The sequence below is a fragment of the Oncorhynchus mykiss genome, chromosome 1, assembly GCF_013265735.2.
Source record: "Oncorhynchus mykiss isolate Arlee chromosome 1, USDA_OmykA_1.1, whole genome shotgun sequence".
Classification (NCBI taxonomy): domain Eukaryota; kingdom Metazoa; phylum Chordata; class Actinopteri; order Salmoniformes; family Salmonidae; genus Oncorhynchus; species Oncorhynchus mykiss.
This window is the reverse complement of record NC_048565.1, coordinates 17,703,576-17,728,136: the sequence shown is the minus strand read 5'-3', so window position 1 is coordinate 17,728,136 and position 24,561 is coordinate 17,703,576. Positions and strand designations below refer to the sequence as shown.

General features: G+C 41.9%; 1 protein-coding gene across 4 annotated transcripts in view; it reads right to left on the bottom strand.

Annotated features, from left to right (window-relative positions):
- Positions 1 to 9,223: 9,223 nt before the first annotated feature.
- LOC110496031 (dipeptidyl-peptidase 9) overlaps positions 9,224 to 24,561 on the bottom strand; it is a 31,324-nt gene continuing 15,986 nt past the window's right edge. For all 4 annotated transcript variants that reach the window (XM_021571701.2, XM_021571787.2, XM_021571867.2 and 1 more), the window contains exons 8-21: positions 24,336 to 24,464; positions 21,222 to 21,283; positions 20,942 to 21,042; positions 18,524 to 18,701; positions 18,038 to 18,197; positions 17,650 to 17,729; positions 17,316 to 17,468; positions 17,055 to 17,190; positions 11,827 to 11,972; positions 11,559 to 11,705; positions 11,316 to 11,468; positions 10,850 to 10,992; positions 10,383 to 10,494; positions 9,224 to 10,052 (exon numbers count right to left, since the gene is read on the bottom strand). In XM_021571701.2, the coding sequence (XP_021427376.2) occupies positions 9,960 to 10,052; positions 10,383 to 10,494; positions 10,850 to 10,992; positions 11,316 to 11,468; positions 11,559 to 11,705; positions 11,827 to 11,972; positions 17,055 to 17,190; positions 17,316 to 17,468; positions 17,650 to 17,729; positions 18,038 to 18,197; positions 18,524 to 18,701; positions 20,942 to 21,042; positions 21,222 to 21,283; positions 24,336 to 24,464 (1,793 nt within the window). In that variant the 3' untranslated portion in view covers positions 9,224 to 9,959. The remainder of the gene's footprint in view (positions 10,053 to 10,382; positions 10,495 to 10,849; positions 10,993 to 11,315; positions 11,469 to 11,558; positions 11,706 to 11,826; positions 11,973 to 17,054; positions 17,191 to 17,315; positions 17,469 to 17,649; positions 17,730 to 18,037; positions 18,198 to 18,523; positions 18,702 to 20,941; positions 21,043 to 21,221; positions 21,284 to 24,335; positions 24,465 to 24,561) is intronic.

Genomic DNA, 24,561 nt, shown 5'->3' with positions numbered 1-24,561 from the left:
TTATCAATATAGTCGGAAGAGATCGAAAAACAACGAAAAACAGATCTCATTTGTGTCACTTCTTTCCTCAGAGGTTACTGGAGGCACAGAATAAACGGATAGATTACCAGGTGGACAGAATAAGGCAACAGCAGGGCAAACTGGGGAAACAGAACATGCACCTACAGGCACTCCAGGGCGAGGTATGTACTGTACAATAACCCTTATTGCGTGTAGGTGTGTGTACAATATCTGATGGAACATGTTTGTCTTTTCCCTCAGGTTAAACAGAGTAGAGTGAAGTCCGTTGTCAGGCGGAAACATCAGGAAATAGCAAAGAAGGATTACACTAAAGGAGTCGCTTCTCTAACTGGTAAGCCTAATACATCATAATAGAATATGGACATCAAGACCTCTGCAGGCTTTTATTGACAATTACATGAAGTTGGTGCAAAGAGTCAATATTTGCAGTGTTGACCCTTTTCAAGACCTCTGCGATCTGCTCTGGCATGCTGTCAATTAACTTCTGGGTCACATCCTGACTGATGGCAGACCATACTTGCATAATCAATGCTTGGAGTTTGTCAGAATTTGTGGGGTTTTGTTTGTCCACCCGTCTCTTGAGGATTGACCACAAGTTCTCAATGGGATTAAGATCTGGGGAGTTTCCTGGCCATGGACACAAAATGTCGATGTTTTGTTCCCCGAGCCACTTAGTTATCACTTTTGCCTTATGGCAAGGTGCTCCATCATGCTGGAAAAGGCATTGTTCGTCACCAAACTGTTCCTGGGTGGTTGGGAGAAGTTGCTCTGGGAGGATGTGTTGGTACCATTCTATATTCATGGCTGTGTTCTTTGGCAAAATTGTGAGTGAGCCCACTCCCTTGGCCAAGAGGCACACATGAATGGTCTCAGGATGCTTTACTGTTGGCATGACACAGGACTGATGGTAGCGCTCACCTTGTCTACTCCCCGGACAAGCATTTTCGGAATGGGGATTCATCAGAGAAAATGACTTTACCCCAGTCCTCAGCAGTCCAATCCCTGTACCGTTTGCAGAATATCAGTCTGTCCCTGATGTTTTTCCTGGAGAGAAGTGGCTTCTTTGCTGCCCTTCTTGACACCAGGCCATCCTCCAAAAGTATATGCATCACAGTGCGTGCAGATGCAGTCACACCTGCCTGCTGCCATTCCTGAGCAAGCTCTGTGCTGGTGGTGCCCCAATCCCGCAGTTGAATCAACTTCAGGAGACGGTCCTGGCGCTTGCTGGACTTTCTCGGGCGCCCTGAAGCCTTCTTCACAACAATTGAACCGCTCTCCTTGAAGTTCTTGATAATCCAATAAATGGTTGATTTAGGTGCAATCTTACTGGCAGCAATATCCTTTTCTGTGAAGCCCTTTTTGTGCAAAGCAATGACGACGGCACGTATTTCATGGTTGACAGAGGAAGAACAATGATTCCAAGCACCACCTTCCTTTTGAAGCTTCCAGTCTGTTATTCGAATTCAATCAGCATGACCGAGTGATCTCCAGCCTTGTCCTCGTCAACACTCACACCTGTGTTAACGAGAGAATCACTGACATGATGTCCGCTGGTCCTTTTGTAGCAGGGCTGAAATGCAGTGGAAATGTTTTGGGGGGGGAATCAGTTCATTTGGATGGCAGAGAGGGATCTTGCAATTAATTGCAATTCATCTGATCACTATTCATAACATTCTGGAGTGTTATGTTCTGTTAATTACTGATGTCCCCTTTAAGGCGGGAGCACCCTTGGTCATGCGCAGTGTTGTTCTATGTTATTCTGGTACTAACTAGTTTGAGTAAATGTGAAGCTCCAGTTCAATTGCTTGTATTCAGAGTCTTTCTTATTACATAAATAAGTACTAAGTGTTAAGACACTACATGGAGTATATGCAAATTGCCATCATACAAACTGAGGCAGACTTTGTGAAAATGAATGTGTGTCATTCTCAAAACTTTCGGCCACGACAGTAGACATTTATCTTTCAGTCCTTTGTATACAGTCATTGATAAACATGTGCATTGCCCTAGACCAGGTATACCCAAAGTGGGGTACGTGCAATGCCATTTGGGCTAAGCAAAATATACACTGCTCAAAAAAATAAAAGGAACACTTAAACACAATGTAACTCCAAGTCAATAACACTTCTGTGAAATCAAACTGTCCACTTAGGAAGCAACACTGATTGACAATACATTTCACATGCTGTTGTGCAAATGGAATAGACAACAGGTGGAAATTATAGGCAATTAGCAAGACACCCCCAATAAAGGAGTGGTTCTGCAGGTGGGGACCACAGACCACTTCTCAGTTCCTATGCTTCCTGGCTGATGTTTTGGTCACTTTTGAATGCTGGCGGTGCTTTCACTCTAGTGGTAGCATGAGACGGAGTCTACAACCCACAGAAGTGGCTCAGGTAGTGCAGCTCATCCAGGATGGCACATCAATGCGAGATGTGGCAAGAAGGTTTGCTGTGTCTGTCAGTGTAGTGTCCAGAGCATGGAGGCGCTACCAGGAGACAGGCCAGTACATCAGGAGACGTGGAGGAGGCCATAGAAGGGCAACAACCCAGCAGCAGGACCGATACCTCCGCATTTGTGAAAGGAGGAGCAGGAGGAGCACTGCCAGAGCCCTGCAAAATGACTTCCAGCAGGCCACAAATGTGCATGTGTCTGCTCAAACGGTCTGAAACAGACTCCATGAGGGTGGTATGAGGGCCCAACGTCCACAGGTGGGGGTTGTGCTTACAGCCCAACACCGTGCAGGACGTTTGGCATTTGCCAGAGAACACCAAGATTGGCAAATTCGCCACTGGTGCCCTGTGCTCTTCACAGATGAAAGCAGGTTCACACTGAGCACGTGACAGACGTGACAGAGTCTGGAGACGCCGTGGAGAACGTTCCGCTGCCTGCAACATCCTCCAGCATGACCGGTTTGGCGGTGGGTCAGTCATGGTGTGGGGTGGCATTTCTTTGGGGGGGCCGCACAGCCCTCCATGTGCTCGCCAGAGGTAGCCTGACTGCCATTAGGTACCGAGATGAGATCCTCAGACCCCTTGTGAGACCATATGCTGGTGCGGTTGGTCCTGGGCTCCTCCTAATGCAAGACAATGCTAGACCTCATGTGGCTGGAGTGTGTAAGCAGTTCCTGCAAGAGGAAGGCATTGATGCTATGGACTGGCCCACCCTTTCCCCAGACCTGAATCCAATTGAGCACATCTGGGACATCATGTCTCGCTCCATCCACCAACGCCACACTGCACCACAGACTTTCCAGGAGTTGGCGGATGCTTTAGTCCAGGTCTGGGAGGAGATCCCTCAGGAGACCATCCGCCATCTCATCAGGAGCATGCCCAGGCGTTGTAGGGAGGTCATACAGGCACGTGGAGGCCACACACACTACTGAGCCTCATTTTGACTTGTTTTAAGGACATTACATCAAAGTTGGATCAGCCTGTAATGTGGTTTTCCACTTTAATTTTGAGTGTGACTCCAAATCCAGACCTCCATGGGTTGATAAATTTGATTTCCATTTATAATTTGTGTGATTTTGTTGTCAGCACATTCAAAAAAAGTATTTCATTATTTTAGTGTTCCCTTTATTTTTTTGAGCAGTGTATATTTTTTTTCATTTCTTCACATTTTCAAAACAGCCCATTTATATTTTCCAACGGGGCCTATTGTGGAGGACTTAATTATTCCTGCTGCCGCAGATATGGCTGGGACAATGCTGGAGGAAAAGGTCAAACGAAACTATACAACAAACAATGACTTCATCAAACAACACTGCTTCACGACGCATCAGTGCCATGACAGGCAATGTTTTGAAACAATTACTGCTTCACATACAAGCCAGTGAATTGTATGCGTTATACTAAATACAGGCACAGACTGTATGGGAAATTATTTAAGACTGAGACTCTCCAATACAACGCAACAGAGTTATGAGCATACTTTCAAGCACACCCTTCTCATTAACCTGTGGTGAGTTCACAATTCTTGATGAACAAATAAGGTTTTGTGTGTAAGATGGTTAAATAAAGAGCAAAATTATTGATTATTATTATTTGTGCCCTGGTCCTAACTTTGTCACTTCCCACGAGTCGGTTTGTGACAAAAACTCACTCATTCTTATGTTTAATAAATGTATCATATAGTGTGTGTGTGTTCGTGTGGCAGACTTGCAATGATGGTAAAAAGAAATAAAAAAATAAACATTTCAGAGTGCGCTGACCCTGGTGCTAGAGGGGGTACGCAGCTGGAGGTTGAATGTTTGGAGGGGCACAGGACTAAAACGTTTGGGAACCACTGCCCTAGACCATTATACAAGTAGCCACCGAATAAGTTTAATGAATGGTTACTGATCAACATGTTTCGTTTTTGATGTTTCAGAGTTGGTCACGGACTGCCATGAGTTGTTCCTGAAAGGGGAGAGAAATAATGGAGTGTACGCCATCCAGCCTCGCAACTCTCAGCCCTTTGACGTCTTCTGTGAAATTACTGCTGGTGAGTGAAAGGGAAACTAAATCGCCTTGTTCTTGGTTGCTCTAAACTTCGATATCGCCAATGGCTGGAATTTGTCCTGGCGGATACAGGCTTCTCCAAGAAAAGTTGCTTTGCACAGAGAAAACCCAATCGGCTGTGGAACAATTGGAACATTACTTGGCTAATTCCTTCTCTTCCAGTCTTTTCTTTTACACAAGGTGTAAAGACTGTCATCCAAAGACTGCAAGATGGATCCCAAAATTTCAATCAATTATGGGAGGCCTATCAAAAAGGCTTTGGCAGCCTGAAAGGTGTTATTTCATTAGAGCAAATGTATATGGAAACCCTTTCAATACAGCCAATATTCATGTTTAAATAATGCACACGTTCATGTAAATAATCTGGATTCTAATTCTCTTTTAGGCGAGTTTTGGCTGGGACTGGACAACATCCACACTCTGACCAAACAGGAAGAGCTCACATTGCTGGTGGAGCTGTCTGATTGGATGGGAGAGGCTCAGTCTGTGCAGCATACATTCCAATTGGATGGAGAAGAGAGTAACTACACCCTCTACCTCCCCGAGAATTAATGTGATAGACTGGAAAGTGGCTTAACCACCGGGCCCTCAGGTCTGTCCTTCTCCACTATTGACAGAGACAACGATCTGAACACAGACATAAACTGTGCCAAGCGACTCTCAGGTATTTTAGTGTTTCTTGAACATTTTACTCTAAAAATGTCCTATTTTTTTTTACCTCACTGAACTTAGCTAAAAGTGTGTTCTCTAACAAGTGTTTTGTTTCCTCATAGGTGGCTGGTGGTTCAGCAACTGCGGCCAATCCAACCTGAATGGCAAGTACTGTAGAAAACCCAACATACTTCAAAAGACGACAGCAAAGGAACAGATGTTTTGGAAGACCAACCATGCCCTGAGGACCACTGTATTGAAGATTGCCCCAGCTACAGTGGATCACGGTTATTATTAGACCTTCAGTATAAAAATAGTATACAAAAAGTGTACAATATTGAGCCTGTGAGTTTAAGAACTTAATTTCCCTTTGTCAACAAGATGTTAGCAGAATTACCATGAATTTTGTTGTTCATAACATCTGCTTTTGTGTAGCAATCTTGCAAGAACATCTCATTCACTTTGGATCAATGTCTCAGTGGACACTATTTCAGTCACATCGCCTGATACATTGTAGCACTTTACACCCTTTGGAAGGGTCCAACTGTTTATTTTAGTTGTTATACTTTGTCAGTCGAATGTGAGAAACTCAACGTCATATTGTCACTTCTATACTTCCAATAGTAATATATTGTAAATTAATATCCATTTTCAAAATTCTTTGAATTAAACTACTTCAAACAAAATATCGTAAAGAAATGTAAAAGTGACAGTTATATTTGCAATGGTTGATTGCTTGGGTGAAATGAGTCCTTAAATCTATGACTTATTTTATTTTGTATTTCTGGATCCTTAAGGTTTATAGTTGTACTCAAGATTGCACAAAGAATCATAAAACATACCGCTCCTAGTGAAGTAAAAAACGATACAACCGCTTCACTTAAAATTACAGACAGATACAAGCACAACCAAGCTTAGTATTCCCCAAGTTATAAATTAAGGGTTATCATGTCTAATTTGCATAAATGGCCAACGCCCCATAGAAACAGAACACAGTGCATAGAACATAAATTACAGACATCCTTACAATAAAGGCATAAGAATTCCAGGGGTTGTTTTTGTACCATATGACTGATAACGGAGTTACAGTGCATTCGGAAAGTATTCAGACCCCTTGACTTTTTCCACATTTTGTTTTACGATACAGCCTTATTCTTACCCCCTTTTTCATAATATCCAATTGCCATCTTGTCTCATTTCTGCAACTCCTCAACAGGCTCAGGAGAGGCGAAGGTCAAGTCACGCGTTCCCCAAAACATGAACTGCCAAGCCGCGCTTAACACCCGCTTGCTTAACTTGGATGTTAGCCACACAAAAAAAGTGTGAAACAAATCGATCCTGTAACAGGTGTGCCTTGTAAAAAGTTAATTTGTGGGATTTATTTCCTTAATGCATTTGAGCCAATTTGTTTTGTGACAAGGTAGGGGTGGTATACAGAAGATAGCCCTATTTGGTAAAATACCAAATTCATATTATGGCAAGAACAGCTTGAAAGTTTCTTCAAGTGCATTTGCAAAAACCATCAAGCGCTATGATGAAACTGGCTCTCATGAGGACCGCCAATGGAAAGGAAGACCCAGAGTTACCTCTGCTGCAGAGGAAAAGTTCATTAGGAGTTACCAGCCTCAGATATTGCAGCCCAAATAAATGCTTCAGAGTTCAAGTGACAGACACATCTTAACATCAACTGTTCAGAGGAGACTGCATGAAATCAGGCCTTCATGGTTGAATTGAACTACTAAAAAGGACACCAATAAGAAGTGACTTGATAGGGCCAAGAAACACGAGCAATGGACATTAGACTGGTGAAAATCTGTCCTTTGATCTGATGAGTCCAAATGTGAGATTTTTGATTCTAACTGCCGTGTCTTTGAGACACACAAGAGTAGGTGAACGGATGATCTCTGCATGTGTCTCACCGTGAAGCATAGAGGACGAGGTGTGATGGTGTTTTGCTGGTGACACTGATTTATTTTGAATTCAAGGCACACTTAACCAGCATGGCTACCACAGAACTCTGCTGTGATACGCCATCCTATCTGGTTTGCTCTTAGTGGGACAATCATTTGTTTTTCAACAGGACACTGACCTAATACACCTTCAGGCTGTGTAAGGGCTATTTGACCAAGAAGGAGAGGGGTGGAGTGCTGCATCAGATGACCTGGCCTCCACAATCACCCGACCTCAATCTAATTGAGATGGTTTGGGATGAGTTGGACTGCAGAATGAAGGAAAAGCAGCCAACAAGTGCTCAGCATATGTGGGAACCCCTTCAAGACTGTTGAAAAAGCATTCCAGGTGACTACCTCATGAAGCTGGTTGAGCAAATACCAAGTGTGTGTCCAAAGCTGTCATCAAGGCAAAGGGTGGCTCCTTTGAAGAATATCAAATATATTTAGATTTTTTTTTTTAACACTTTAGGTTACTACATGATTCCATGTGTTATTTCATAGTTTTGATAACTTCACTAATATTCTCTAATGCAGAAAATAGTAAAAAAATACATTTTTAAATCCTTGAACGATTGACTGGTACTGTCACTATTCAGACCCTTTATTCAGTACTTTGTTGAAGCAACTTTGGCAGCGATCACAGCATCAAGTCTTCTTGGGTATGACGCTACAAGCTTGGCACACCTGTATTTGGGCAGTTTCTCCCATTCTCTGCAGATCCTTTCAAGCTCTGTCAGGTTGAATGGGGAGCGTCGCTTCACAGCTATTTTCAGGTCTCTCCAGAGATGTTTGATCGGTTTAAGTCCGGGCCACTCAGACTTGTCCCAAAGCCACTCCTGCACTGTCTTGGCTGTGTGCCTAGGGTCGTTCTCCTGTTGGAAGGTGAATATTCGCACTTGTCTGATTTCCTGAGCGCTCTGGAGCAGGTTTTCATAAAGGATTTCTCCATTCATGTTTCCCTCGATCCCGACTAGTCTCCCAGTCCCTGCTGCTGAAAAACATCCCCACAGCATGATGCTGCCACCACCATGCTGCACCGTAGGGATGGTGCCAGGTTTCCTCCAGATGTGACACTTGGCATTCAGGCCAAAGAGTTCAATCTTTGTTTCATCAGACCAGAGAATCTTGTTTCTGATGGTTTGAGAGTCCTTTAGGTGCCTTTTGGCAAACTCCAAGCGGGCTGTCATGTGCCTATTACTGAGGACTGGCTTCTGTCTGGCCACTACCATTAAGGCCTCATTGTTGGAGTGCTGCAGAGATGGTTGTCCTTCTGGAAGGTTCTACCATCTCCACAGAGGAGCTCTGTCAGTGACCATTGGGTTATTGGTCACCTACCTGACCAAGGCCCTTCGCCCCCGATTGCTCAGTTTGGCCAGGTGGCCAGCTTTAAAAACGATGGAGGCCACTGTGTTCTTGGGGACTTTCAATGCTGCAGAAATGTTTTTTTTACCATTCCCCAGAGCTTGGCCTTGACACAATCCTGTCTTATAGCTCTACGGACAATTCCTTCGACATCATGGCTTGGCTTTTGCTCTGACATGCACTGTCAACTGTGGAACCTTATAAAGACAGGTGTGTGCCTTTCCAAATCATGTCCCATCAATTGAATTTACCACAAGTGGACTCCAATCAAGTTGTAGAACCATCTCAAGGATGATCAATGGAAACATGATGCACCTGAGCTCAATTTCGAGTCTCATAGCAAAGGGTCTGAACAGTAATGTAAATAAGGTAACTGCTGTTTATTTTAAATAAATTAGCAAAAATGTAAAAAAAATAGTTTTTTTTTACCTTTGTCATTATTGTATTGTGTGTTGACTGATGAGGGAAAAAAATAAAATAATACATTTTAGAATAAGGCTGTAACGTAAAAAATGTGAAGGGGTCTGAATACTTTCCGAATGCATTGTACATGTGACACTATTGATACATTTAACATTGCGATTGAGATGAAAGTCAGTAAAAGTTATCAAAAGCTAAAGAAGCCTGCGTCTGAGGCGACAAGCTCAGCAAAGACTTGATCACTAGAGTGAAATGGCATTGGAGATAGTAGTCTTAATGACTTACTACATTTAGACACTGGTTATAAAAGAAGAATTCCTAAAAATACTTTATTTTAATACACACTTAAAATACCAGTTGCAGGTAGTGTGTGGTTTCCGTCCTCAGCGGCCACACCATTTGGCTCACCACACAACACTGTAATCCACCATGACTTACAACAGCACAGTCCAAAGTATGAACAAAAAAATCATTTACATTTTAGTCATTTGCAGATGCTCTTATCCAGAGCGATCAAAAGTAGTCCATATACTTTCATACTGGTCCCCCTTGCTAACAGGGTGTGGAACAAATATCCCAAATAAAAACAGAAAATCACTCCATGATGCTAACGAGCTCTTTTTCTCAAAATGCTCATGTTTGCTCTATATTTTCTACTTCTCTCCTTCTTTGCAGTCATTGTCCAGTTAAAAACTGACAGGTGACGACCCTCTGCTCTCGGCGTGGGAAGGGGTTGGTAGCATGGGAGGGCTTCTCCAGGCTGTTATAAAAAATCTTGGTTTTTAAGAGTGGTGTGAGGGATCGGATGCAAATCGCAGATGGGGCACAGTGTGTTTATCACAGGTGGCACCTTAATTGGGGAGGACCAGCTCATAGTAATGGATGGAACGGAATAAATGGAATGGTTTAAAATACATCAGACATGTTTGATACCAATCCATTCACTCCATTCCAGCTATTATGACCAGTCCTCCACTCACTAGCCTCCTGTGGTATATGTGAAGGGGCATGGTAACATTGGGCAGTGGTTCTGTTCATTCAACTGCAGCCCTCAGAGGTACTGCTGGAGGAAGTGCAGCAGCATAATCTCATAGTGCTCTCCAGACTCTGGGCAGCGGATGCTGTGTCTCTCATTGGGGTAGATCTGAAGAGATGGAGACAAAGGAACAGATGGAGGAAAGAGAAAGCCCCCGGAAAGGAAGCACCTGTCTTCCTCATTTATAAAATGTTTATTTTAATGTGCTCTGAAAAGAGGCCTTGAAAAATAAATGAGTCCCACACTTTTCTTCTTTGTAGCGAATGCGTGTTTGTTTTCAACAACGTGTCAACTAAAGCCTGGGAAAGGGTTCCACTCCACATATTCAATTCTCTCATCATTGCGCGCCATTTTATACAATGAAGTTGAATGAACACTGTGTTGTCGGTCTGTGTAAGATGGGGCACATGTACACAACTAAACCCACTGCCCTCCTACCTGTAGCTGATACGGCTTCCCCGCACGGATCAGTTGAGACACCAGGAAGTTGGTGTGGAAAAAGTGCACATTCTCGTCAAGGAATCCATGTAATATAAGTAACCGGTTAGGCCTGGGTAGGAAAACAAAATCTAAAAGATTATCCCTAGAAAAGCTTTTTAAAAAAACACATTTTAATTTCCCCTCGCATCAGAACTTATCCTGGTCCCAGATCTGTTCGTTATGTATAGCCAACTCCTATGGTCATTGTCATAAGAGTTGCCTATACAGCACAAACAGAGCTGGGATCAGGCTAATTGAGACATAGATTCCAAGCAAGTCTGTCCCATCAGGACCATATCAAAAACAAGTGATGAAAAGTGTTGCAGGACAGCCGCACTTTGGAGTCTCTTTAATGCTGCCTTTATGTATTGCCTGTGAAGCACCCTGAGGTTGACAGTAAACAGTAATGAATGGTGATGACTCACTCGCTGGGCAGCTTGTCTACGTGCAAGGCGACAGAACCGGCTTCGTATCCCTGCTGGTTGTTCTCAGGTAGGTCCATGTAGCGCTCCGTGTAACCGGTGTCATAGGCCATCCACAACGTCACAGGGGCACCCGCTATGGCCACCTAGACCATACAAGGACACCTCAAATCAACCAGGCTTTTAAATTAATGCTAAAATGACTTAATTTTAACTGATTGAGTGAACAGTAACCATATGTACAGTACAACCAGTCAAGATTTTGGAGCGTTAAATTCAGTTTTAGAGTCAATATTTTGAGCTTGTTGATTTAAACCAGGGCTGGGCCACATTACTACCCCTTCATGGTTCAAAGCCATAGAACTACACAGCCTGCCGTCACAATTAATTTCTTACACAGAATGCATGTGAGGTGAAGTTGTGACATAGTCCAAAGAATAATCAGCGCGACTTCGAACTTTCCTCTCACCTTGAAGACGTTGGGCCTGTGGACGAGGCCCATGAGGGAGAGGAAGCCGCCGTAAGACCAGCCGTGGATGGCCACGCGACTCAGGTCCACAAAAGTGTAGTTTTCAGCCACATACTGCAGCCCCTCCACCTGGTCCTCGATCTCCACCTGGCCCTGAGAACCACAGGTGAACCTAGGTGAAAGACTGACACCTACAACACTGGTGTATGGTTAGTAGAGATGTGAAGTCGTGTTACTGTTTACCATTTTGTTTTTCAGAGCTCCCTCGAACTTGAGGCCTCTCTGACAGGAGCCTCTCCCGTCAATGACCACGACGGCGTAGCCTAGTGACGCTAGCGTATTCAGTCTCAGGTACTTCACTCCTTTGTATGTGTTATTTACTAACTGCACCTGGAGCACACAAACCCCCCCCCCCCTCAACATTAAAAACATACGATATAACTAGCCTTGAAATCCAAACTGTCACAAACAAGACTATATTACAGAATACAAATATTTTTATTGAACAAACCTGGGGGCCTCCATACACAAAGAGGATTGTAGGGTGCTTCCTGCCAGGTACCAAGTTGTGTGGTTTGTACAACATGCCGTAGAGGTGGAACCCTGAATTCCCTGGGAAAGTAAAGATCTCTGGTGGGATGTAATCTCCTGGGCGCCCTGAGAAATAACATTAACACCAATATGAAGTCAAATGCATATCACTATCGAGGTCAACTGTAGATACTATAGATGTTCATTCCATTGGGGGAGTTATTATTGCAAGGGCAGATTCTATTGATGTGACTGCCCTGGGAAAGTGACTCATTCAACTATAAATAAGCAACATTGAATTTGCAGGGCCATTCTGTAGTCTCAACATGTGAGTTAAGTGTGATGCCGACAGCGTGCTTATGGTAACACAGTTCATTGATGTGTTCATGTTTTGTAGTCAGAGGTGAAAAGCCAACAGAAGATTTCAATGCATTGACCCTAGTGATGAGTGGGATACTTAGATATTACAATATTATTTTGGACGATATTATAAAATCGATACTTTCACACACAGAAAATATTCAGACCCCTTGACCTTTTCCACATTGTTAACTTAGCCTTATTCTAAAATGGATAAAATACCCCCCCTCCCTCTCAATCTACACACAAGCAGGTTGACATTTTTGCAAATGTAATAAAAATAAATAAATAAAACCCCAGAAATAACACATTTACATAAGAATTCAGACCCTTTACTAAGTACTTTGTGAAAGGACCTTTGGCAGCGATTATAGCATCGAGTCTTCTTAGCCCCTTTTCGCTCAATTTCTGCCTGAATGACATGCCCAATGTAAACGGTCTGTTGCTCAGACCCTGAAGCCAGGATATGCATATAATTGGTACCATTGGAAAGAAATCACTTTGAAGTTTGTAGAAATGTTAAAATAATGTCAGAGAATGTAAAACACAAAAGATATGGTAGGAGAAAATCCAAAGAAAAACCAACCAGAAATGTTTTGAGAGAGAGACCATCCTCTTACAATGGCAAGTATAAGGTCACACTAAAAATTAGACTGCTGACACCCTGTGGAAGCTATGTTCAAGGTTTCCGGCTTGTAACTTAAAAAACGAATAAGAAATAACAGTTTTATTGGAAGGACAGTCTTGGAAATTAATGTTTGCGCAAGCCATGAAGACATTACGCACCTGCTAAAATTAGCTTCCTATTGAACATACTTCTTTCCATAAGAAATATTCAAGTTTGATTACATTTTAGGGTATCTGAGGAGTAAATAGAAACGTATTTTGACTTGTTGAAACAAAGTTTAGGGGTAGATTTTCGGATTCCTTTCTCTGCAAGTTGAATGGGTGGACTACTCAAATCGATGGCGCCCACTAAAAACTGACTTTTTGGGATATAAAGAAGGATTTTACCGAACAAAACGACACTACATGTTATAGATGGGACCCATTGGATGATGTATCAGACGAAGATTTTCAAAAAGTAAGTGAATATTTAAATCGCTATTTGTGAATTTATGAAACCTGTGCCAGTTTGAAAATATTTTGATGTGGGGCGCCGCCCTCAAACAATTGCATGACATGTTTTGCTGTAATAGCTACTGTAAATCGGACAGTGCAGTTAGATTAACAAGAATTTAATCTTTCAACCGATATGACACGTATGTACCTAAATATCCATAATATTTATGATTATTAATTTGAATTGCACGCACTCCAGTTTCACTGGAAGTTGTCCCGCTAGCTGGAAGCCTAGCCCTAAAAGGTTAGCCTTATTCTAAAATGGATTCCATTTTTTTCCCCCCTCATCAATCTACACACAATACCCCATAATGACAAAGCAAAGCAAAAACAGGTTTATAGACATTTTTGCAAATGTATTCAAAAAATATATTTTAAAAAAAATATCACATTTACATAAGCATTCAGACCCTTTACTAAATGCTTTGTCGAAGCACCTTTGGCAGCGATTACAGCATCGAGTCTTCTTGGGTATGACGCTACAAGCTTGGCCCACCTGTATTTGGGGAGTTTCGCCCATTCTTCTCTGCAGATCCTCTCCATCTCTGTCAGGTTGGATGGGGAGCACTGCTGCACAGCTATTTTCAGGTCTCTCCAGAGATGTTAGATCGGGTTCAAGTCCAGGCTCTGGCTAGGCCACTCAAGAACATTCAGAGACATGTCCCTGAAGCCACTTTTGTGTTGTCTTGGCCATGTGCTGCAGGGTCATTGTCCTGTTGGAAGGTGAACCTTCGCCCCAGTCTGAGGTCCCGAGCACTGTGGAGCAGGTTTTCATCAAGAATCTCTGTATTTGCTCCGCTCATCATTCCCTCAATCTTGACTAGTCTCCCAGTCCCTGCTGCTGACGAACATCCCCACAGCATGATGCTGCCACCACCATGCTTATTTGCTTGACAATCGGTTGACTAAATTTTGTGACCGCCACAGACCTAGCCACCACCATGCGTCACCATAGGGATGGTGCCAGGTGGCTTCAGTCTAGCCACTCTACCATAAAGGTATTGGTAGGGTGCTGCAGAGATGGTTGTCCTTCTGGAAGATTATCCCATCTCCACAGAGGAACTCTGGAGCTCTGTCAGCTGTTCACCTACTCTGCGTCTCACGAAGACACAGTAGTTGGAATCAAAAATCTCAAAGGACATATTTCCACCGGTCTAATGTCCATTGCTCGTGTTTCTTGGGCCAAGCAAGTCTCTTCTTATTATTATTATTGGTGTCCTTTAGTAGTGGTTTCTTTGCAGCAATTCAACCATGAAGGCCTGATTCACGCAGTCTCCTCTGGACAGTTGATGAATCAGATGCGTCTGCTACTTAACTCTGTAAAGCATTTATTTGGGCTGCAATTACTGAGGCTGGTAACTCCACTGAACTTATCCTCTGGGTCTTCCTTTCCTGTGTCAGTCCTGTCATGACGTTGGCCTCTTTGGGTATAGCAAGCCCCATCCCCCTCTCCCTGCCTCCCCCTTTCCTCCTTCAACTAGGTTGCTGTGGTCAGAGAGACGTCGTAAATTCCTGAGGATCTCCTCATGGACACACAGTACAGAGAGTACATTTTCATAGAGGACAAAGGAAATCCTTCCACCTCACAGAACTTGAGGTACGAACAAATTTCATGTTCCGGAGAAAGTATAAAAGACTGAAGAATCCAGCTACGAACTGGTCCGTTTGTCACAACTTGGGGAAGCTCATGGGAGAAGGTGTGACCACATTACCATAACGCTGTTTATATAATAGCCTCAGATATGAGGTTTACATCTAATTGTTGTATAAGATGAATGAGTGAGTATGATACTGTTTGTATAATTGTGTAATATGATTTTGGACTGTTTAATGAAGAAAAATACAATTACCTTTTGATTTGAACTAAATCCAGTTAAAACCAGTTAGGGTCAGGCCTCCTGGAACAGCCCTTTTTAAGCCATTACGAATAAAACCCCCACTCGGGTTTTCGATCAGCAGACCGAGCTTACCTCAATTACGAGATGGCTAAAGGTTGCAGACCATGTTTTTCTCCATTAGGGGAGACAAAGGTTGTAGACCATTGCTGAATCTTTTAACCACACCATGTGGTTAAACTCTTAGACTATCGATACCGACAGAATAAGAACAAGTCTTTGGTATTAATTACTAGTCTGCAGCTAGGAATTCGGTATCATTGAATTTGAAGAACGACAACCGCCGAAACATCCATTCTATAATGGATAATAATAATAATGAATGAATGTCACTCTGAACTAACCTCTATAACCACGACAGAGAGACAGGGAGAGAGACGGACAATTCTACAAAAGAAACAAACTTTTCACCAGCGATCAAGACGACACACTGAGCGTAAATATATATATTGATTGCAATTGTTCTCGAATGAGTGAGCGTTCATGTGTAAAGGATTAGCATTTCAATTGTTATAATTATCACTCTGTAGTGACTTCTTAGGTCGACCCCCACTTCCGCTTTTGTCTAACAAGCCGCCATTGCCGGTTTAGCCCACTAGGGCACATTCGCCTATCATTTCATGTAACCACATTTACCTTGTTTGTTTGGTTGTTTATGCATTTCTGTGAATTACTTAGTAATAAATAAATTATTTAAGAAAAATGATGTATGGATGACTCATAGTGAAGACTGGGTTCGTGCAGATAACCAACAATTTACAACGTTTGGAATGAGACTAACGTGAGGTAAAATAAATAATTCATTAATTCGAAGACTAATTAATCAGATAAAATATCTGAAAAGTTATATTAGGAAATTATAACTTTGTAATCTGAATATTCTTCCTTGGTGCCCCGACTTCCTAGTAATTACAGTTACATGATTAATCAGTCTAATCGCGTAATAACTAATTACAGAGAATCTTTGATAAAAACTTCAGTTAATGATAGTAAAGACACGACAGTCCTCATGAGAGCCAGTTTCAACATAGCGCTTGATGGTTTTTGTGACTGCACTTGAAGAAACTTTCAAAGTGCTTGAAATTTTCCAGATTGACTGACCTTCATGTCTTAGAGTAATGAAGGACTGTCGTTTCTCTTTGATTATTTGAGCTGTTCTTGAGCTGTTCAGACTTGGGTCTGTTACCAACACTACTGATAGGCCAAACAAATAAACTTAACAAGCATTCCAGGTGACTACCTCAAAGCTGGTTGAGAGAAAGCCAAGAGTGTGCAAAGCTGTCATCAAGGCAAAGGTTGGCTACTTTGTAGAATCTCAAAATATAAAATATATTTAGATTTGTTTAGCACTTTTTTGGTTACTACATGATTCCATTTGTGTTATTTCATAGTTGATGTCTTCACTATTATTCTACAATGCAGAAAATAGTAAAAATAAAGAAAATGTGTGTGTGTGTATATGCATGTCTGTATGTATGCATGCATGTCTGTATGTATGTATACACACACATACGCCAAAACTCTGGTATTTTTCATCCAATAGCTTGTACTCCATATTTTTAAATAGTGAGCCAACATGTTTTCAGCACTTTCATTTCCATAACTGATCAAACTAATTTTCTCATGCCCTCTCGTCTCTCTGAGGCAGACATATAGTAAGCAATTTGTTTGCAGCACTAAAATCGCAATAAAATTGCAGCATTGAATCGCAATACATATAGAATCGTGAGAACCGCAATACATATTGTATCGGCACCCAAGTATCGTTATAATATCGTACCGTGAGGTCCCTGGCAATTCCCAGCCCTAACTGACCCCCTTTCTTACTTACCTGTGGCCTCCATCATGCTAGCCCAGAACTCAGGCTCTTTGTGCAGTGGATCACTCTCAGGGCCCATCAGCTTGTAGATGTGGACACAGGGAGGTGTGCTGACATTACTGTAATGGCTGACAAACATGTCAAAATTCTGCAGAAACATAAGAACAGGTGAGGTCAACTAAATCTTCAAAAAGCTAAAATGCCAAAACCTCCAAGCTTAATTTCAAGGAAAAAAGAAGATGACAGAGCTTGTCGCTAAGGTAATGTACCTACCTGGCTTACAGAGCAGCTGTGGGAGAAGCCTGGCTTGGTCAGCCTGACCATATCCCCCGGGGAGTCGTAGCTCACAGTGTATAGGTGATGCTCCAGGGGCGTATCCCGCGTGCCTTGGAAGTACACCAGCTGGGTAGCCTCGTTCACCCAGATCTGAGTTGGTAGGGAGGGGAGACAATGACTGGGATGTTTTGCTTTCTACTGTGATAGCTGATGAGCGGTGACAAAGGGCTGTGGCACAAAATAAATGGGGTGATTTCCATGCTCGCCGCCTTAAAATGCTAAAACCCTTTAGGCATTCATTTTAGATAAGAGGTGTGTGTCTAGGGCTTACCTTGGAGCCATGTCTGGCCAACACCTCCCACTCTCCACTGGTTAACGTCACCTCTTCCTTGATCGGGCACTTAAAGTCCTCTGAAAGGAACAACCAGTAGACTAAATGAGTTGACCACAGGTGGCTTGAGGCACCTTAACTGCAGAGGATGTGCTCATAGTAATGGCTGGAACGGAATAAATGGAATGGTATCAAACAAACCAAACACGTGGTGTCCATGCATTTGATACCCATTCCATTGATTATCATCAGCCGTCCTCCCCTCAGCAGCCTCCTATGGAGTTGACCTCCCAAAAATATTATCAGAAATAGATTTGGGAAGGTGCACCTCTATTCACATCTTTACCATTAATCCATAAATCAGAGTATAAACAGTGTATTCTGCTACCCTCTGTCTGCATGTAGTCTCTGGTCCACTGGTAGCAGCCCTGTTGTAACAGCGTGGTTACTTTGTACAAATGGCAGAAGCCAGTTTTGGACTCGTTCGCCCAGAGGAAGGTGATCTCATCATCGTTTGTTTGAATGAAAGGATAAAATATGTCATGGACCTGAAACAAAGAAAAGGCCTTGCCATAACATGAGTCCTAGAAGAAAGAGCATTTTCTGGTTTCAAAAGGTTAAGACTAAATCTTTTCATTTCAAAATGTATAATTAGAAGAGAATTTTACCTTAACATTCATGTGACTACAAATTAACCAATAAAAACTACAGTACACATAACAGCAATATCAACCAAGGGCATGAAACTACAACTTCGTGCAAATCAGGGCACTGCAAGCAGTAAGGATGATTTCTATTACATATTGAGTTCCATGCTTAGATCTCAAGTCAAAATCTAGGCATTAGAGCCGAAGCCAGAGTTATTTTAACTCACGTTGATCCAGATGTCGGTGATCTCCTCGTAGATGATGAAGGGGTGAACCCCCTCTGGCACAGCCTCCACACTCTCCTCCCGTTGGGCCTGGTCCTGGGTTACAGGGATGAACAGGGCCGGGGGCAGCAGGACCAACTGGAGCCTCTGTTGGCTCCTGTCCAGCAGTACCGCCCATGCACTGCACAGAGGAGCAGTGGGTTGTCAGGGTCAAATAATTAGCTGGCTAACGTTGCTAAATAGCCTCATGAATTCCATATTTCCTAGTTGATGTAGAGAAAGACAACCTTGAAATTGAAAGGGTATATACACTATTTTAATTAAATGAAAAATAATTTGTTACAGTATACAGTGGGGCAAAAAAGTATTTAGTCAGCCACCAATTGTGCAAGTTCTCCCACTTAAAAAGATGAGAGAGGCCTGTAATTTTCATCATAGGTACACTTCAACTATGACAGACAAAATGAGAAAAGAAAATCCAGAAAATCACATTGTAGGCTTTTTAATTAATTTATTTTCAAATTATGGTGGAAAATAAGTATTTGGTCACCTACAAACAAGCAAGATTTCTGGCTCTTACAGACCTGTAACAACTTCTTTAAGAGGCTCCTCTGTCCTCCACTCGTTACCTGTATTAATGGCACCTGTTTGAACTTATTATCAGTATAAAAGACACCTGTCCACAACCTCAAACAGTCAGACTCCCAAACTCCACTATGGCCAAGACCAAAGAACTGTCAAAGGACACCAGAAAAAAAATGTAGACCTGCACCAGGCTGGGGTGACTGAATCTGCAATAGGTAAGCAGCTTGGTTTGAAGAAATCAACTGTGGGAGCAATTATTAGGAAATGGAAGACATACAAGACCACTGATAATCTCCCTTGATCTGGGGCTCCACGCAAGATCTCACCCCGCGGGGTCAAAATGGTCACAAGAACGGTGAGCAAAAATCCCAGAACCACACGGGGGGCCGTAGTGAATGACCTGCAGAGAGCTGGGACCAAAGTAACAAAGCCTACCATCAGTAACACACTACGCCGCCAGGGACTGAAATCCTGCAGTGCCAGACGTGTCCCCCTGCTTAAGCCAGTACATGTCCAGGCCCGTCTGAAGTTGGCTAGAGAGCATTTGGATGATCCAGAAGAAGATTGGGAGAATGTCATATGTTCAGATGAAACCAAAATATAACTTTTTGGTAAAAACTCAACTCATCGTGTTTGGAGGACAAAGAATGCTGAGTTGCATCCAAAGAACACCATACCTACTGTAAAGCATGGGGATGGAAACATCATTCTTTGGGCTGTTTTTCTCCCAAGGGACCAGGACGACTGATCCATGTAACGGAAAGAATGAATGGGGCCATGTATCGGGAGATTGAGTGAAAACCTCCTTCCATCAGCAAGGGCATTGAAGATGAAACGTGGCTGGGTCTTTCAACATGACAATGATCCCAAACACACTGCCCGGGCAACGAAGGAGTGGCTTCGTAAGAAGCATTTCAAGGACCTGGAGTGGCCTAGCCAGTCTCCAAATCTCAACCCCATAGAAAATCTTTGGAGGGAGTTGAAAGTCCGTGTTGACCAGCAACAGCCACAAAACCTCACTGCTCTAGAGGAATGGGCCAAAATACCAGCAACAGTTTGTGAAAACCTTATGAAGACTTACAGAAAACGTTTGACCTCTGTCATTGCCAACAAAGGGTATTTAGCAAAGTATTGAGAAACTTTTGTTATTGACCAAATACTTATTTTCCACCATAATTTGCAAATAAATTCATTAAAAATCCTACAAATGTGATTTTCTGGATTTTTTTTCCTCATTTTGTCTGTCATAGTTGAAGTATACCTATGATGAAAATTACAGGTCTCATCTTTTTAAGTGGGCCCCACTGTATATGAATATCAAATCATAGTTACTGTAGCTGGCTAACTTTTTGGTCATGCTCTGTGATATGCCCCTCTGGAGAGAAGAGATAAGTGCTGTTCAAAAGATAACCAGCCCGCATTAAGATTGAGATTGGTTTCTTGATGCGGTGACGTTTGCCTTAGCGGAGACCTCAAGACAACTGTCACCCACCAGGAGTGGTTAACTTGCCATTTCAGCCCAGCCGGTAGCACAATGGTGTGAGAACTAGTCCAGATTGCTGGTGAGTGTGGGATGGAATAGAACTTTAGGTGGTGTTGACCTACGTAACACGATCGGGCTGTCATTGTAAATATACATTTGCTCTTAACTGACTCGCCTGGTTAAATAAAGGCTAAATAAAAAAAATATCTGAGATGAAACCACAAGGCTTGGTGAGGTTTTCATATTTACAAGGACTTTACTCAATGACAGGAACAATTACACCTTTACATCACAGATATAATCCGCACAGATAGCTTTGCTTAGTTGTGTTTATTCCAATCTTTTGAACTCACTATTTGCCGTCTTTTGTCCAGCCGGCGCGAGCGATGTACTCAACCCCAGGGAACAGGGTGGTAAAAGGCAGGACCAACTCCTTGTCCTGGGTGCTTACAATCTAATGATAACAAGGACTCATAAGAATAGGCAGAAAGGCATTGAATGACATACAGAAACATATGGAACACATAAAAGACCACAAAAAGGGAACAGAAGGCAACATACAAGATGACATGCAGAATACGAAGACAGACCAATACAGTTCAAAACCATGAGAACTTTTTATGCTGTTCTTACTCTGCCAAGGTGGTCGGTTCTGATTTCTACCAGTTTGAAAGTAATTTGAGGATTCTTACTCCCTGAAAAGAAAAATGGAGGAGGGCAATACAAGTTACCCGTCTTAGATATCACGTATTGTCTGGCACTCCTGTCTAATAGCTCAAGTTACTCAAATGTACAGTACCAGAAACACCTACTCATTCAAGGGTTTTGATTTATTTTTACTCTTTTCTACATTCTAGAATAATAGTGAAGACATCAACACTATGAAATAACACATATGGAATCATGTAGTAACCAAAAAACTATTAAAAACAAATACAAATATATTTTATATTTGAGATGGATCAAAGTAGCCACCCTTTGCCAAGTGTGTGCAAAGCTGTCAAGGCATTCTCTCAACCAGCTTCATGAGGTAGTCACCTGGAATGCATTTCAATTAACAGGTGTGCTTAGTTAAAAGTTAATTTGTGGAATTTTATTTCCTTCTTAATGCGTTTGAGCCAATCAGTTGTGTTGTGACAAGGTAGGGGTGGTATACAGAAGATATCCCTATTTGGTAAAAGACCAAGTTCATGTTACATCAAGAACAGCTCAAATACGCAAAGAGAAGCGACAGTCCATCATTACTTTAAGACATGAAGGTCAGTCAATACACAATACATAACATTTCAATAACTTTGAAAGTGTCTTCAAGTGCAGTCGCAAAAACCATCAAGCGCTATGATTAAACTGGCTCTCATGAGGACCGACACAGGAATGGAAGACCCCAGAGTTACCACTGCTGCAGAGGATAAGTTCATTAGAGTTACCAGCCACAGAAATTGCAGCCCAAATAAATGCTTCACAGAGTTCAAGTAACAGACCCATCTCAACATCAACTGTTCAGAGGAGACTGCGTGAATCAGGCTTTCATGAATTGCTGCAAAGAAACAACTACTAAAGGACACCAAAAAGAAGAGACTTTCTTGGGCCAAGAAACACAAGTAATGGACATTAGACCGGTGGAAATCTGTCCTTTGCTCTGATGAGTCCCAATTGGAGAATTTAGGTCCAACCGCCTTGTCTTTGCGAGACGCAGAGTAGGTGAACGGATGATCTCTGCATGTGTGGTTCCCACCGTGAAGCGGTGGTGGTGTGATGGTACTTTGCAGGTGACAGGTCATGATTCATTTAGAATTCAAGGCACACAAGGCCATGCCCCCTTTCACTCAAGGAGAGCATTTGATGTTCCTCGACCACAACACACTTGCGCTCAGTCTGCATGGTCAATGCAGCACATACAACAATGCTGATGATGACAAGAATGTCGTTTTCACTTTGCAGCTTAATATAAATCCACTAGCATTCTATAATGACACTATTAGTTTGTTTCTTACATCAATAAACAGCTAGTTTGTCTTCACTTAGCAAGTTGCCCTGAATCTTGTGAGATATTAAATGTTAGCCGCTAATACTAATAGCTAGCTAGTGAGATGTACTGAGTAAGAGCAAATGTAGCTAGCTAATACGGCCTGATAATACCAGTGACAGTGTAGACCTAAATCAGCATGTTGTTTGTGCAACAGTATCTTCCAAATCAAAGAGGAATATGCAAAGCAGGAATATGTTAGCTACATGAAGTAGCTAAGAGAAAACATGCAATGTATTTAAAGCTTGTAGGATCCCCTAGGAAACACTTATAAACACTTTGGTTCTTACCCTGTCCCAATAACACCGCCCTGGCATTTTAATTTGCCGTAATCTCAAACACTATTCAAAGTGCACACTATTATAGTCTAACTATAGAATTAGAATAAACATTCTATTTCCATGATTCCAACAGTTTTGCTCTACTTCTCAAGTCAAATCGCAATTGGTAAAATATAAGTCCTAGATTATTTGCCCATATCGTGCAGCCCTATGTGGCAGTGTGAAATTGTCAATTGAGCAGTGGTGTAAAGTAAAAATACTTTCAAGTACTACTTAAATCATTTTTTTTGGTATCTGTACTTTACTATGTTTGACAACTTGTACTTCACTACATTCCTAAAGAATATACTGTACTTTTTACTCCATACATTTTCCCTGACATCTAAAAGTACTCGTTACATTTTGAATGCTTAGCAGGACAGGAAAATGGTCCAATTCACGCACTTGTCAAGAGAACGGTCATCTACTGCCTCTGATCTGGAGGACTCACTAAACACAAATGCTTTGTTTGTAAATTATGTCTGAGTGTTGGTATACCCCTGGCTATCTGTAAATATAAAAAAAAACAAGAAAATGGTGCCATCTGGTTTGCTTAATATAAGGAATTTTAAATGATTTTTACTTTTACTTAAGTACATTTTATCAATTACATGTACTTTTGATACTTAAGTATATTTCAAACCAAATACTTTTACTCAAGTAGTATTTTACTGGGTGACTCACTTTTACTTGTGTCATTTTCTATTAAGGTACCTTTACTTTTACTCAAGTATGACAATTGGGTACTTTTTCCACCACTGCAATTGAGTGCAGGAAATGCAGAAATGATAAAAGTGCTGAAATTTGTTTTGGTTGAAATTGAATTGAACAGTATAAAACAATCAGAATGGAGAAAGATTCACTTAGAATGTATGTGCTGCCACCCTAGGATCATGTAGAACTTCTACTTTTCAAAAACAAAAAAAAATACCATGATATAATATTTTGGCCATATCGCCCAGCCCTAGCTTAGCATATATGGGAACTCCTTCAAGACTGTTGGAAAAGCCTTCCATGTGAAGCTGGTTAAGAGAATACCAGTGTGCAAGGCTGTCATCAAGGCAAAGGGTGGCTACTTTGAAGAATCTAAAATACATTTAGATTTGTTTAACACTTTTTAGCTTACTACATGATTCCATATGTTATTTCATAGTTAATGTCTTTGCTATTATTGAACAATGTAGGAAATAATACAAATCAAGAAAAACCATTGAAAGAGTAGGTGTTTGCAAACTTTTGACTGGTACTGTATATTGAAGTATAAAATCCAACTCTGCCTTGCCACAATAGTCACATGAAAATGTAGATAATAGCCAATACAGTTCAATAAAAAGTTATGAATCAGTACTACTAATACTTAAAAAAAGGCGATTTGGGGTGGGGATGAGGGTGAGAGCGGACCTGTGCGGGGGTATCTGTAAACATCAGCCTTGCGCTCCTCCAGGGCTGGGGAGGGAACGTGAATTAACTCCACCTCTGACTCATCCACCTCCTCATACAGTAACTGGAGGGTCTTCCCCCCATCTGGGTCTGAAAGAGAAACTTATTGAGTTGACCATTTTATTCAAAAGCAAGTATGTGCTAAAGTTTTTTGGGGTATCTGTATTTTACTATTTATATTTTTGCA